Below are 15,281 nucleotides of genomic sequence, written 5' to 3'. Positions count from 1 at the left end.
CCTTTATGAGAATCTAAGTACTTTGTGGACAGGATATGGCTTATTTATTTTTGTATCCTATTAGCACCTAGTAGTGCTCCAAAGGCAGTGTAGACATTTAATGGCTGAAAGGTTTTGGGCAAGTCACTTAATTCTCTCTTAGTCTGAGTTTCTTCATCTTTAAAATGGGGGTAATAATAGTACTTACCTACCTGAATTGTTGTGATAATATTTGTAAAGTACTTTGAAAATCTTAAAGTATGATCTACATGCTAGCTATTCTGCAGGTATTCAAATACTTGTTCAATTTATGATTTCAGTGAAATACTGGCTTAGTAATTCTCTTACCATGATACAAATACAATGTTAATAGAATCAAATGAGATCATCTTTCAAAAAATGGTTGCATTCTACTTTTCATAATTAATATATAACAATTTTATAATTTATAATTTTATAAATCTTGAGTCAACTAGCTCACAACTTTGCTATTTACTTCTTGGACTATAAAATGAAGAATATACCATGCTTCTCAATTCTTCAAATTACTTTACCTTCCCTAGATAATTGTGGAAAAGTGACTATCAATTTTTATAATAGCTTAATTGTTCAAATTTTCTAATCCAATTTTTCTTTCACATCATTCATGTATCTGATAATTGACTGTTGAATAATTGTTTCTATACTTAAAAGTCTTTTGTTTTTGTTAAAGATGATGTAAATCACACATTTAAAATAAACATCTGAAAAGAAATCTCTTTTGAATATGCCAATGGAATTGTGCAAAAAAAAGTTTTTATGGAATTAAAAACTCATTTCATTTCTCTAGAGGTTGTACAAGTGTGAAAGATGAAGTTCAGAGAAGTTAAATGATTTCTTTAAGATGACTGATAAGTTACTGGTAGGGTTGGGAAGTGTTTAGGTTTTTGACTATCAGGTTCAATATTCTTTCATCTATAACACATTGCCTTAGCTATTTTTCATTTTTTTCTGAGGATAGAATAAGAGGAAATGAACTAAGACTTAAGAACATATTTGTAAAAACTTGAGAGTAAAAGCTATTAAACATATTATTAGACCATGGAAGTAGAGCTAGGCTAGTGCAAATACTTTGAGTCTATGACAGTGATAATCATAAACACTTTACACAGGACCACAGATAAATATGTAATTTTTTTTGGTTAAATTATTTTGGAGCAGTGGGAAAAGAAGCGAGTCTGGAGTGACAGGGCTTATATTAAAATTCCATCCTTGGGTGACCTCAGGTAAGTCATTCAATCTCCTTGGCTTCAGGTTCCTCAGTTCTAAAATGAGGAGTTTGGATTTGATGACCGATTAAAGATTCCTTGTGTTCCATCAATCATATCTGCATACAGATGTATAGATATGTAAAAAGCACATGTTAGATTAAAAAAGATTCCTATTAACTGATTGCATGCTTTAGAATTGAACTTATTCAAAGCTTTGAATTATTTTTAGAATCCTTGTGAACTGATTAAGTGGCAATTTTTCTGTGATTTAAGAAAACTTTTATCATTTAGAGTTAGAATAATGCTCTAATAATGTTTTCATTAATATTCAAGAATGAAATCACAAATCTGTGTCAGTGTCACAGAAATATAGTAACATGAATCTAATTGTAACAACCTGGTTTCTAACATGATCTTATATGAAAATGTCTGAAAATACCATTTTCTATAGGTGCAGATGCAGTCAATTCTGCTGTCCTGTCTTCTTGGTCATGTCTTGTATGATTAGCAGCTAAACTAGCCCACTGGGAAACCCATCTCTTGTTTCCAGTTGAAGTGGTACCTTCCTATAAAAGGAAAATAAGTATATGAGTGAGTTTAAATTCTTATTAAAGTGCTTTGTTAAATGAAATTCAACTGTATTCGCATTAAATGTATTTAAATTGCTGTAATTATACTTTGTATTTCCATAACCACAATCATTTGAAACTAATAAGATTAATTTGGTAATAATTTTCTAGCTCCTCCCCTATCCCCTTGACTTCAGTATTTCCAAGATCTATGGTTTCGTTGGTGAGAGTAGTCACCTCCACCAACGCAGACTGCAACCCATTAGCAAATAGTCCTTATGAGTTGTATCTGTGAAGGAAAAAAACATTACTTGATGATTAGGAATGAGATTCTTCAAAATGACTGGTACTGTTTTTAGAAATTGACAGATCATGGGCTTCTGTTCTATGGGCACAACCTTCTAATCATAGGTCACTCACCTTAACAACACAATGAGGCCCTGGAGTAAGATTTAGTAGGTGGTAAAAAGAAAAAAAAAGACAATGAAAATCAGTTTTATTAAGGTAGAAATCTACTTTAGTGTTTTAAGGTCCACATCTTTTGAAATGTAGTACCATTTTTAATTTGTTATTTAAAATTCATTTATTCTGGAAGTTTGAGAATTTATTTAACTTTAAAACTTTCTGGAGTATTACATAATCTCATGGGCACATACTAGCTACTTAATCAATGCTTCTTTAATTGCACCAAATTGAAACCATTCTTATTATATTGCCATAACTAATGCATATCAGTTTTCCTAGTACCCCAGTTTCTAATTATTCTCTTGCCAAATTACCTTATATTTGTTTTGTATATACTCATTAAGCATTTTTGTTGTCAGTAGAAAATAATGTCCTTGAGAGAAAATACTTTTTTATTTTTATCTTTTATATCTCCAATACTCAAAATGCAGAGTGTGAGGTAGATTGTAAGTACTAAATAATGCTTGGTGATTGACTCTGGAGGAATTCTGTAAGTTCCAGGCCACACTGGTTTTAGGATCCCACTGGATATTTGGGTCTTGCACATAAGTTTTTAACGAATGATTACTGATTGAGTAAAAGAATGGAACAGCGTTTAGGGAAACTGAAACTCATATTTCTTGTCTGAGAAGTTCTGGATTAGGAATAAAATTGCCAATTAACTAAGAAATTTTCCATAATCAAGTTATATGGAAAACTCTTGGGGGATTTCAAGAGTGGAGAAGGGGACAATATGGCTTAGAATAAGCTCTTCACATGTGATTCTCAGATAAATATGCTACTAGAAGATATCATTGCCCAATGTGATCTGAATTAAATGAAATTTAGTCCATAAAATGCCATGTTGCCTATGTTACTGTGCTTAATGCCAAGATAATGAAAGAAGGGATAATATTCTTAACTTGAATGAAAAAAAAACTTAATTTGAAAGGCCAGTAATTAAAGCTGAATATATCTATTAGAATATTTCTGGACAATGTGAAGTCATAACTGAGATCTTATTTTAGACAATTTACAGAAGTTATTTTATGCTTGTTGTTGTACACCTATTTTCTTAAATATGTTTATGTGAAACAAAGAACTGATAAAAGGCATAAATGTAAAGAGAAGGAATGAATGAAAGGAAAATAATGAAAACACATCTGAACTGAAAATAAAACATTGAAAAAAAATTTAAGGTTATAAATTCTATATTCAAAAAATACAAACCAAAAATTCTATAGTCATGATTTCTACATAATCAGTTTAAACTCTGCTTTTTAATAAAGTATTATACCCTTCTTAGAAATCAGGTATGCTACTTCATAATGCCACTCAAAATGAAGATATTGACATTGACTATTTTGTCTACAGAAGGCATAAATAGAACTGTATGAAGTATCTACTTAGCAAACAATTAATAAACAATATTGCATTCATTGGCTTGGTCCACACTCACTGACAATGCTTAAAGATTTTGTCACAGGTGTCTTAGTATATATAATCTTGAATACTGAAGCCAGTTAGTTCAAGGAGCAACCATAAACATGCAGCTGTCTATCACAATTGTTCTACATGGCTCACATTTATCAGAGAGCAAGCAACTAATTCACTTGTTCTCAAAAGGCAACTATAAACTAAAAAAAAAAAGTAATCATACATGCAAACCACCCACAACCAAACAAGTAAAGAAGTATATATACATATATGTATATATATGTATAAAATGTAATGGCTTTTTTATAGACACTTGCAGAGAATGGCAGTGTTCTAAAATAAAAAACACTAATATCAATTTTCAGTCACTGATATTTTGTCTATAATATGTATAGGTGAATCTACAAGACAATATAAGTGCCAAGTTCTAGGATTTTAATGTAATTACAGTCTAAGTATATCAAGTGATCCAATTTTTCTTTAATAACTTCTGAGGAACAGACATTCTATGTATTTAGGTAATTTTTTCTATTTTTTAACATTTTTCCCCTCCAAGGAACCTTCTCTGACTTAAGCTTATAGCACTCTAAAAACATCTTTGCTATGAGATGTGTGTGTGTGTCTGTGTGTCTGTGTGTGTGTGTGTGTGTGTGTGTGTGTGTGTGAGAGAGAGAGAGAGAGAGAGAGAGAGAGATTAAGAGTTTGTGTGACACACTGTACTATTAGGCATTTGCTTTTTGGTTGTTCCCATATTCAAAGAACTTACTGAATGAGAGAGCTAGGCAAAAAACCTTGGAGATAACCAAATGATAGGATCATTGATTTGGATCAAGAAAGGATCCAGAGGTCCTTTCAGCTCCATCATTTTACAGATGAAGAACCTGAGATTCAGAAAATTTCAGTGATTTGCTCTAGGTCACAGAGGTACTATCAGAGTTGGAAATGTGAACTCAGGTTCTCTGATTATATCATCAGTACTCTTGTCAATTAAAGATACCGAAAAAGGTTTAGAGAGGCCCAGTGACTTTCCCAGAGTCATAAAGTACAGTCAAATGAGAACTCAGATCTCCTGATTCCTAGAGTTCAGGTTTCATTGATCTGTGTCATCCTTCCATGTATAAGCTTTAAGTCTTATCTTCCCAAGTAGACTTTCATTTCTTACATGGTAGAGCCTGAGTTTAATATTTGTAAAAGAAATTTCACTTAGCAAATGAAAGAGCACTGCTGTGGAATGATCTAGGTTCATATTCCATTTCCCATACTTACTTATTTGTGTGACCATGAGCAAGTCATAATATCTCTGAGACTCATTTTTCTCATCTGTAAAGTGGGGATAAAAATGTCTGTAGTAACTACCTCCTTATAAGATTTTTGGGAGGATTAAATAAAATAAGATATATAAAGCATTTAATAAACTTTAACCCAATCTAAAACCCTTATTATGAATAACAGTATGTATTCAAAATTTCTTACTGAATTGATTTTGCTTTTATCTATCTCAACTAGAAAAATACTGAACAAGAGCAAACCTGTAAAAATTTAAAGTATATTATTCTGAATTATTTAAAGACTGCTTTTAGCTTGCACTAGATGCAAAACCTTATGAAAACTAGATGTCTAAGTAAGTTTTACAAAAAAACTTCCTAACCACTCAAAATAACTGAGAAAAAATTTTTTTGTGGAAATACATGTTTTTACACAGAGAAAGAGTTAATCATCAGGAACAGAATTCTACCTCAGAATCAAGAAATCCAGATGTAATCAGTGTTTTTTTTTCTTCTGTTACTACTGCAGCAGAATTCAGAGCCCAATCTTTTATTAAATCTTTCTGGTTTTCATTGATAACAGGCCTATTATAATCCTGACCGTCATCTACTCCAAAGACCTGTGAAATGAAACCAATTATTATATGGATTAAAAAGGAATACCTAAGCATAAGGTTACAGAATGGATGGCATTGTTAACTGTATAGAAGGCCACTTTTTAAATATATCAACCTAAAACATTAGAATAAAAACAACAAGCTCATTAAAGGAATAAGAATTAAAAAATTTTAATGAAATGCTGTGTATAATAAGTGCATGTCAGAAAATTGATTTGAAAAGATTAATTTGGTCAGGATCAAAAAGGCATATCTAAGAATAAAGATTAGTCTCTTCAAAATATTTCTCAATGTTATTCAAAAAAGACAATCTGACCAAAGAGATATTCTTTCCTATCCCTCTTATATATAACATAGTTAAACAAGATCATTACAAACATAAATACCAATTTTAATTTAATAACTATGTCAAACTATAAAAACTTAGTCCACATGATGTTTATTTTTAAAACTTTAAAACTGTCATTGTCTTGATTCTATCATCAATTAAATCATTTCAATCCTCAAACAAATGAGTTTTCCTTACTATTTAGAGTAACCATCACTGCCTTCAACTTTGTTGCCATTAATGGGGAAGATATTTTGCCTAGAACCTAGGACCTCAGCTCTAATTCACTGAATGGAGAAAAAGGTAATGAAATACCATTATCAGTAGGAGTAGTATTTTATAGTATTTGATGATAAATTGCCTTATATCCCAAGGAAGAGTTTTATTAGTAGGTTATAATGTCAGGAGAATGCTTTAGAGGCAGTAGTATATTTAGATTTCAGAAAGGCATTTGATTTTTCTCCTGATATTTGTGAAGATTGGATTTAGCTCTCCCCTGATGGTAACAATGAAGGTACTTAGCTCTTCCTTTATTGTGAATATTAAATTGTAATCCCCTGTCTATTTTTAGATTTTAATCCCCAAAGTGTAAACCCAGTATTTAAAGTAATCTACCCATTTTAACCACAAAAAGGTATGAACTAACTATAAAAAGGTTTGAACTAACCACAAAAAGGTAAGAACACCCATTTCATATATAGAGTGGGAGGTTTGTGACATACATGTGAAAGAGTGGGCAGTCCTGGAGAGGAGCATCTGCACATAAGAGAAAAAGGTCTTTAAATAGTGGAAACAGAGACACACAGAATCAATCAGTCACTGGGAGTTGAAGTGAAGACAGACACTTGAGGAGAGACTGGAAGGCAGATAGTCAAACTGGGAGTAAAGACACTTGGCTGTGGAACTGGACTCCTGGAGGAGCTTGAGCAGGATACCTCAGACTGCTTTCCTTTTAGATGGCCACCTGGCTGAGTGAAAAGGCTCTCTCTTGAATGCTCTCTTCACATATTTAATTAGAGCATTAAGCTCTGTGTTGGGCTGGATAGTCAGTGCCTTGGATCCAGCAGGGTGATTTCTAAGTATAACAACACCACCCACCACCTAGCATTTGGGTTTGTAAAGTTATGTATCTCATTATTATTCTCAAAAAAGCCCTGGGAAATACTTGTTTTTATTATCTCTATTTCACAGATGAGAAAAATAAGACAGAAAGAAATTAAATGACTTGTGTAGCGTCACACAACTAGTAAGTACCAGGGGCAGGCTTTGAACTCATCTTCCTGACTTCAGGCCCAGCCTGTCTTATCCACAATGTTACCAACTGCCTTGGCTTATTATTGTTTAAGAATGGTACAAAGATTAGGTTAAACAATTATTCACATTTTAATCCTCTAGTATTTAGCGAAGTTCTTGTATAAATATGATCGCTATCTGGTCACAAATGTGCACACTAATAATCAAGAATATATGCTGAATGAAGAAAATTAAATAAATTTTATGAAGCTTGTGAAATTCTATGATTGCTTTAAGCTTTGCCTTTTGAAAATGTATGGCAACAATAGTGTGTTTTCAATTTACATACATATATTTGCCTTGGCATGTGTTTTCCATAGGATCTTAGAATCTGAGATGTTCCATGGGCTTAGAATAAAGGAATGGTGTAAAGGATGTCAATAAAGTAATGCATGAGCAAAAAAGAGGGAAAGGTTGACTGCAGGGAAAAAGTGAGGGATAACTAATAGACATTGTATGTGGTTAAACTGCTATTTTACAATGTCAAGATAAATCTAGGAAGACTACAAACATATTGGGTAGTCAATATTCCCCTCATTATACTACATACACTCCTCTTCCCTTGTGGTGAATTCATGAAAGGAATAGACAAGAGCTGAAAAAACCGAAAGGTATGGATGGATTGCAACTGGCACCATTAGAAGGAATGTTCATACTGGTATGATCAAAGATTTGGAGATGAAAGGATCTTCAGATGTCATATAGTGAAACCTCTTCTAATTATAGATGTTGGAAACTTAGAAAGGTTAAATGGCTTACTCAATGTAATAGAAATAATTATATGAACACGACTTCTGGCTCCAAATTAAGCACACTTTTACACTGTATGATGCTGCCCCACTTTAGTTTTTAACATGTATTTAATTTGGTCAAAATTTAAAATATGGAGTTCATCAGAACTGTTTATTCATACTTTAGGACTAGGGATCTGAAGGGAAACATGAGATATATTTGGAGAAATAGGAAATCTAAGAGAAAACAAATGCTCAAAAGAGCACTGAAAATAAGGAGACTGGATTCAAGTCTTGGCCTGGCCACCTATAACAAATCTGTCTCAAACGGAAATGACAGTTTAGGTAACTGCGTACCTACAACAAAATGATGTGATGGAGATTGTGTGAAATAATTTTTAACCATAAAGTGTCATATAATTGAAAGCTGGAATTATTGTAAAATATACTTTTTGTGAAAGCAGTTTGAAACCTATTCTTTTATTTGAAAAATATTAAAGATTATAACTAAATGGATCAATTTCCCCTACTCCACTGCCTTCTGTAATCCTATCCTATCTCGTTTTTTCCTCTCTTTTAACATCTCTGACTGGGATCTCTGTGACTGTCAGTCCCTATCCCCTGAGAACTTCTGCAATTTTCAGAACTTCATAAGCTAAGTAAGTCCAGATGATCTTATCTAATATGAAGATAAACAAGGAGGTCAGCTAGAGATCTCCCGTTGGATTCTCAGTATTTAAGGAACTTGACAGTGACACAAAAATGATGTCTTTTAAGAATTTTCTTTTCTATAAAATTAAAATGTAAATTCCTTTACCTAAGGGTTTAGAATGTCATGTGAACTAATCATATGTGTAAAATTATATAGAATTCTAAAGAAAAATATAGCACAACAGCATATTATAATAAAATCATCTTCCTATAATGAAGTTGAGGACTAGGAAAGAGCAACAAGTCCCCTATTTAAAAGAAAATATCAAAGTCCATTCGCCATGAATAAAATTCCTTCATTTTATTTGTAGGATAGCACTTCAGACTTTCACCTAGTCTTTACATATAATTCATACAAAGGTTAGTTACCTAATTACCAAGCACACAACAGATTAACATTAGCAGAAAAAAAGGCTGCTACAGGCACTCACATTGATAGCAATAAATGTAATGTAACTGACAGCAAAGGAGAAAACAAAACAAATAAAACCACAAATAAAACCTAAATAAAAGGCAGAGATAAGAACTCAAATGACACAGTTTTCAGGATACATTTACTACATAGGAGCAAATGATTTTTAAGTTCTGAGAAATCATATCACAAAAAGATACTATAAAAACTCATTGGTCATAATGACACTATATTATCACATTAAAATTATGTTGGGTAAAGACTAAGAAACCAAGAATGTGCTATTTTAAGAAAATTTACATCTAAAATGGTAGACATTTTGAAGTTTAAGGTAATGAATCTAATTGCTTACTTTTCTTCCTCATCTTGCCCTACCCACTTCTAGAAAGCTTTGGGTTTACTGTATTTTCTTTTACTAAGATAGGATGAATGTTTAAATTACAAAATATATTCACACAAACACCAAATCTTCATTTAGCATTTTTTTGCCATTAATTTAAAATATCTATTCTTCATAGATATTTTTACTAGACTTCATAATTGATACAAACATGATCATGTATAAGATCAAGAAAGTATCTTACTGATAAATATGGACATTGGAATTACAGAATAAATGTAAAAAAAAATCTTCATTTTCCTTTGAATAGTTCAAAGTTTGAAAGTTTGAATAGTTCAGAGTTTGAAAACATAATGTTTGGAAAATTATGTTCCCAGAAATTGTTTTTAATAAACAGAATGTAAATATTTGCTAAATAATGCATTTTACATATTAGAAAGCATAATAACTTAGTCAAAGTATCATATTCTAAATTCAGCAGTTTGAGATTTTTTAATTTCTTAAAACAAGGCTATTTTCTCCATAATACATCCTCAAGGGGCAGCTGGGTGACTCAGTGGATTGAGAGTCAGGCCCAGAGATGGGAAATTCTGGGTTCAAATCTGGCCTTAGATACTTCCTAGCTATGTGACCCTGGTCAAGTCATTTAACCTCCATTGCCTAGACCTTATCGCTCTTCTGCCTTGGAGCCAATACACAGTATTGACTTCAAGACAGAAGGTAAGAGTTTTAAATTAAAAAAAAAATGTTCTCAAAATGTAACTCCTGATATATATGTATCCATTCATATGTATGTATGGGTATCATATGGCATATCCCTATATACACATAAATCTGTTAACTTGATGGTAACTGAAGGAATATATTGAACTTTGAAGGATTTTGTCTATTTGTATTTCAACTGAATTCAGAACTACTGCACAAGCAAAGTGTTTTCAGATCTAGGATAATTTTACCACCATTAAATTTAAATTAAGTAAGAATATTAACATGACTATTATAAAGAGTAGATAAAAGGGTGAGAAACAATTGGCATATTCAATTAAATATTATTATGGACTAAACTGACTAATATTCCCACCTGACACTCATAAAGAAAAGGAAGTAGAATTCTACATAAAATAGAGCATTACCTACACACAAAAAAAATTATGAAGTATTTACCACATGTGATTAGGGACATTTAAAACTATAGCTAGACATCAGGTATCATGGAACAAATAGCTGGAAACATAATAATCCTAAACATTTAGAAAATGCATTTAACAAAAGTTTTTTCTAGCAGTCATTTACACTTAAATTTTTCTTGTTACTTTAAGATCCAATAATTCATTGCAAACTCATATTGTTATTAAGATATTCGCTATTAAAATGGTAAAATCTCAGTAGGTAAGAGGATTTTTGATACTAAACTATATTTGTGTTCTGTTCAATGAAAAACTGTTAATCTTAATTCTGAGACTTTGGAGATTCAGTGGAATTTTGGGGGTTTGATGTGGGACCCTTCTGTATTAACTAGATGTTTTCTAGGACTTCCCACAAGTTATTGAAATCTGGGGCTTACGATCCTTGAATTTGATGTCTAGTGATGTCTTAATACCTAAGGGCAAACTGTGGTTATGCCAAAACAATCACTTCATTCCACCACCACCCTATTCCACTTCCTCCAATTCATTTTTTAAAAACTTGAATTACAAATTCATTCCCTACTTCTGTCCCCTCTCAACCCCACAAAAGAGAAAGCAATCATTGATACCTATTATACATGTAAAATTGTACAAAAACACATTTGCCTACTAGTTATGTTGTAAATGGGGGAAAAAAGCAAGAAAAATAAAGTTTAGAATGTTTCAATCTGCACTCAAGAGTTCATCAAATATATCTCTAGAGGCTTTAAAAGTACTATATTGATGACCTACATTATTACTTAGAGTTCAATCATTCCAATATACACATTTTAACTATAAAGGTTCTAAAAGTTGTGGCAACTAAAAGAACTATTGATCTAAATCTGAATGAAAATGACCAAGTCAAAAGGATCCTAGGCAGATATCATGATGTTTAGGGGGGAAAAAGGCATTTAACACTCAAACCTATGAAGTAAATTGTCCCTAATTCAATACAAGTCTAATAAGAGAATAACTTATAGACTTTTTTTTCATTTATTCCCCCCCCCCTCCAAATTATATGTAATAAGTTTCCAACATTTTTCAAAGAATATTGAGCCTTGAACTCTCTCGCTCCCTCTCTTCTCCTTGCCCCCAACCCTGGAGAGAGTAACCAACCTCATATGAATTTTACATGTGCAATCACGTAAGTAACATATTTTTCCAAATTAATCCTTTTATGGAATGAATAGGAAAAAAATTAGCAAAGTAAAAGAAGTTTGTTTTGGCACAGATTTAGACTTGAGTTCTTTTTCTCTGGAAGTAGGTAACATTTTTTCATGAGTCCTTTGGGATTGTTAGGATCATTTATATTGCTGAAAATGTCTATTATTTACAGTTGTACATTGAAAAGAATTCTTCTCATTGTGCAATGTTCTCCTGGTTCTACTTATCTCACTCTGCTTAAGTTTGTGTAGGTAATTCCAGGTTTTCCTGAGATCCTCCTGGTTGTCATTTGTACAGCACAAGAGTTACAATCATATACTAAAATTTACTTCGCTATTCCCCAATTGATGGTTATTCCCTCACTATTCAAAACTTTGTTCCTCCCAAAAAGAGCTGCTTTAAGTATTTTTGCATATATAGCCCCCCCCCCCTTTTTTTTATCTCTTTGGGATACAAACTAAATAACAGTATGGCTGGTTTAAAGAATATGCAACTGCTTTATAGCCCTTTGGACACAGGTCCAAATTGTTCTCTTAAATCACTAAATCAGCACAACTCCCTCATTGCATTCTTGTCCCAGCTTTCCCATATATCCTCCAAGTTTTATCTTTTTCCTTTTCTGTCATAATAGCTAATCTTATATGTTGTGGAAGAGAGGAATTGGGAAGCATGCATGAGGCAGAAGCAGTGGCTGAGTGGTGACTTCTCCCGACTTTCCAAATGGAACCTTCCCTTTGACTGACAGGTCACCACTCAGCCACTGCTTCTGCCTCTTGCTTGCTTCCCAATTCCTCTCTTCCACAATGTGTGAGGTGGTAGCTCAGAGTTGTTTTAATATACATTACTCTAGATAATAGTGATTTATAGTATTTTTTGCATTACTATAGAAAATTTTAATTACTTTGTCTGAGAACTGCTTGTCCATATCCTTTGAACACTTATCAATTGGGGACTGACTTTTATTCTTATATATTGGGCCTATTTCTTTATGTATTAGGGAAATGAACCCTGTATTAGAGAGACTTGTAAAAATTTTTTGCACCATTATAATTACTGTGTTATTTTTCATCCTACTTACCTCTGTTTAATTGCTGACATTCATCTTCCCCAATTTGCCCTCTTTCCTATCAGTTCTGCCTCTCTTATCTCTCTTCCCTTCTATTTCCTGTAGGGAAATATTTCCTATTCTTATACCCAATTGATTGTGTATGTTCTTCCCTCATTAAGCCAATTCTCGCATGCTCTCCTTTCCACTTCCATCTTTCCCTCCACTATGATAGCTTTTTCGTGACTCTTTCATGTGCAATAATTTATACCATTGTTTTCCCTTCCCCCTCCTCTCAATGCAGTCTTCTTTCTCATGCATTAATTTTATTTTTTATATCATCCCTTCATATTCTATTCATACCCTTACTCTCTACCTATGTAAACTCCTAACAGCCCTAATACTGGCAAAGTTCTTTGGCATTAAAATGATTGTCTCCTTTGTTAGGATATATAGAGTTTAACTTTATAGAATGCCTTTTAATTTCTGTTTCCTGTTTACCGTTTTATGCTTCTTGAGTCTTGTATTTTAGGTACATTTTCCATGCAGCTCTAGTCTTTTCATCAGGAATGACTGAAAGTCCTCTATTTTACTGAATACCCAACCCATTTTCTCCTCTGAAGCATTATACTCAGTTTTGCCAAGTCATTTTTGTTTGAAATCCTAGCTCCTTTGCTCCTTGGAATATCATATGCTAGGCTCTCCAATCTTTTAATGTAGAAGGTGCTAAGACTGTGGCTCCACAATTACTAAATTTTTTCTTTTTGGTTGTTTGCAATATTTTCTCTTTGATCTGCAAATCTGGGAATTTAGCTATAATATTCCTGAGAGTTATTCTTTTGGGAACTCTTTCAGGAGGTGATCAGTAGATTCTTTCAAGAGCCGTTTTTCCCTTGATAATTTCTTGAAAGATAAATTTTGGTTTTTATTCATCATAGCTTTCAAGTAGTCCAACAAGTCTTAAAGTATCTCTTCTGAATTTATTTTCCAGGTTAGTTGTTTTCCCAATAAGATATTTCTCATTTACTTCTACTTTTTCATTCTTTTGACTTCGATTATTTCTTGATATCTCATCAACTCATTAGCTTCTACTTTCCCAATTCAAATTATTAAGACATGATTTTCTTGAGTGTGCTTTTATACCTCCTTTTCATTTGGTCAATTCTACTTTGTAAAGAGTTCTTCTCCTCAGTGAATTTTTGTACATCTTTTTCCATATGGTCAATTCAGCCTTTCAACAAGTACTCTTCAGTGAATTTTTGTATATATTTCTTCATTTGGTCAATTCTGCTTTTAAAGGAGTTCTCTTCATTGGATTTTTGTGCTTCTTTTATCAATTTGTCTATTCTTTTTTTTTTAAAGATATTAATGCCTTAAGTATGTTTTGCCTCTCCTTTCCCAAATTGTTGAGACTTTTTTTCATGATTTTTCTATATGACTCTCATTTCTTTTCCCAATTTTTCTTCTACATCTTTCTTATTTAATTAAAAAAATCTTTTTTGAGTTCTTTATTAATTCTTTTTGGACGAGAGAAATTCATTTTTTTCTTGGAGTCTTTGGATTCAGTAATATTGATTTTATTGTCTTCTTCTGAGTTTGAATCCAACCATTCCCAAAAATAACTTTATATGTTGAATTTCTTTTTTTTTGCTATTTTTCCCTCATTTTTTCTGCCTTTTTTCTTTTTAGTTAAAAAAACAACAACTATTAAAGTTGGGTTCAGTAACTGAAGTTAAGGGAGCTCTATTCCATGCTTTGGTTCTTTGTACAGTTGCTTTCAGATCTGGCACTGGAGATCTATCAGTTTTTAGTTCTTCCAAGGTGGTATGATGAAATCAGATGGGTGTACCTTCTCTACCATCTTGGCTCTACTCCTCTCTCCCTCCCCCAACTCTTTTTAAAGAAATAAAGGACTTAGAAAACTTTTAAAAAAAATATCCAATGCCAATAAGAAATATTGTTTAATAGGTCATTAGGTTCTCTTGTGTCCCAGATGTCAAAATAACTTTGCAAAAAAAAAATTGATAAATATAATTTCACGTTGTGTGCCATATTTGATAAAGATTTCATATTTGAAGAAAATACAGAAATGTGGAGTATATGACATTACAATTAAATGAATTGAGAACTAAAAGGAGTGATGTGTTTAGAAATAAAAATTTCAAAATTCTAAAGTGAAAGGTTTAGAAATGATGAGATTAAGGGGGCAGCTGGGTAGCTCAGTGGATTGAGAGTCAGGCCTAGATATGGGAAGTCCTAGGTTCAAATCTGGCCTCAGCCACTTCCTAGCTGTGTGACCCTGGGCAAGTCACTTGACCCCCATTGCCTAGCCCTTACCACTCTTCTGCCTAGTAGCCAATACACAGTATTGACTCCAAGACAGAAGGTAAGGGTATAAAAAAAAAAAGAAATGATGAGATTAAGAGAAACCTTAACAAGGGGTTTCTAGTGGAATGCCTCCCAATACTTGTAGTGTTCTTAAGAGATTTTATATTTTTATCAATAAATTGGATTAAAGTATAGTAAG

General features: G+C 32.5%; 1 protein-coding gene across 28 annotated transcripts in view; it reads right to left on the bottom strand.

Moving 5' to 3' along the window:
* The window catches only part of CEP170 (centrosomal protein 170), a 177,441-nt gene that overhangs the window by 41,227 nt on the left and 120,933 nt on the right, over positions 1 to 15,281 (bottom strand). For 17 of the 28 annotated variants that reach the window (XM_007481532.3, XM_056814151.1, XM_056814153.1 and 14 more), the window contains 2 exons: positions 5,415 to 5,564; positions 1,669 to 1,795 (listed from right to left, as the gene is read on the bottom strand). In XM_007481532.3, coding sequence (XP_007481594.1) covers positions 1,669 to 1,795; positions 5,415 to 5,564 — 277 coding nt within the window. The remainder of the gene's footprint in view (positions 1 to 1,668; positions 1,796 to 5,414; positions 5,565 to 15,281) is intronic. The other 11 variants (XM_056814154.1, XM_056814156.1, XM_056814161.1 and 8 more) reach the window with 1 other exon arrangement.

This window comes from Monodelphis domestica, chromosome 2 (genome assembly GCF_027887165.1).
Source record: "Monodelphis domestica isolate mMonDom1 chromosome 2, mMonDom1.pri, whole genome shotgun sequence".
Classification (NCBI taxonomy): Eukaryota; Metazoa; Chordata; class Mammalia; order Didelphimorphia; family Didelphidae; genus Monodelphis; species Monodelphis domestica.
Note: the sequence above shows the minus strand (reverse complement) of the source record. Positions and strands in the feature narration are given on the sequence as shown.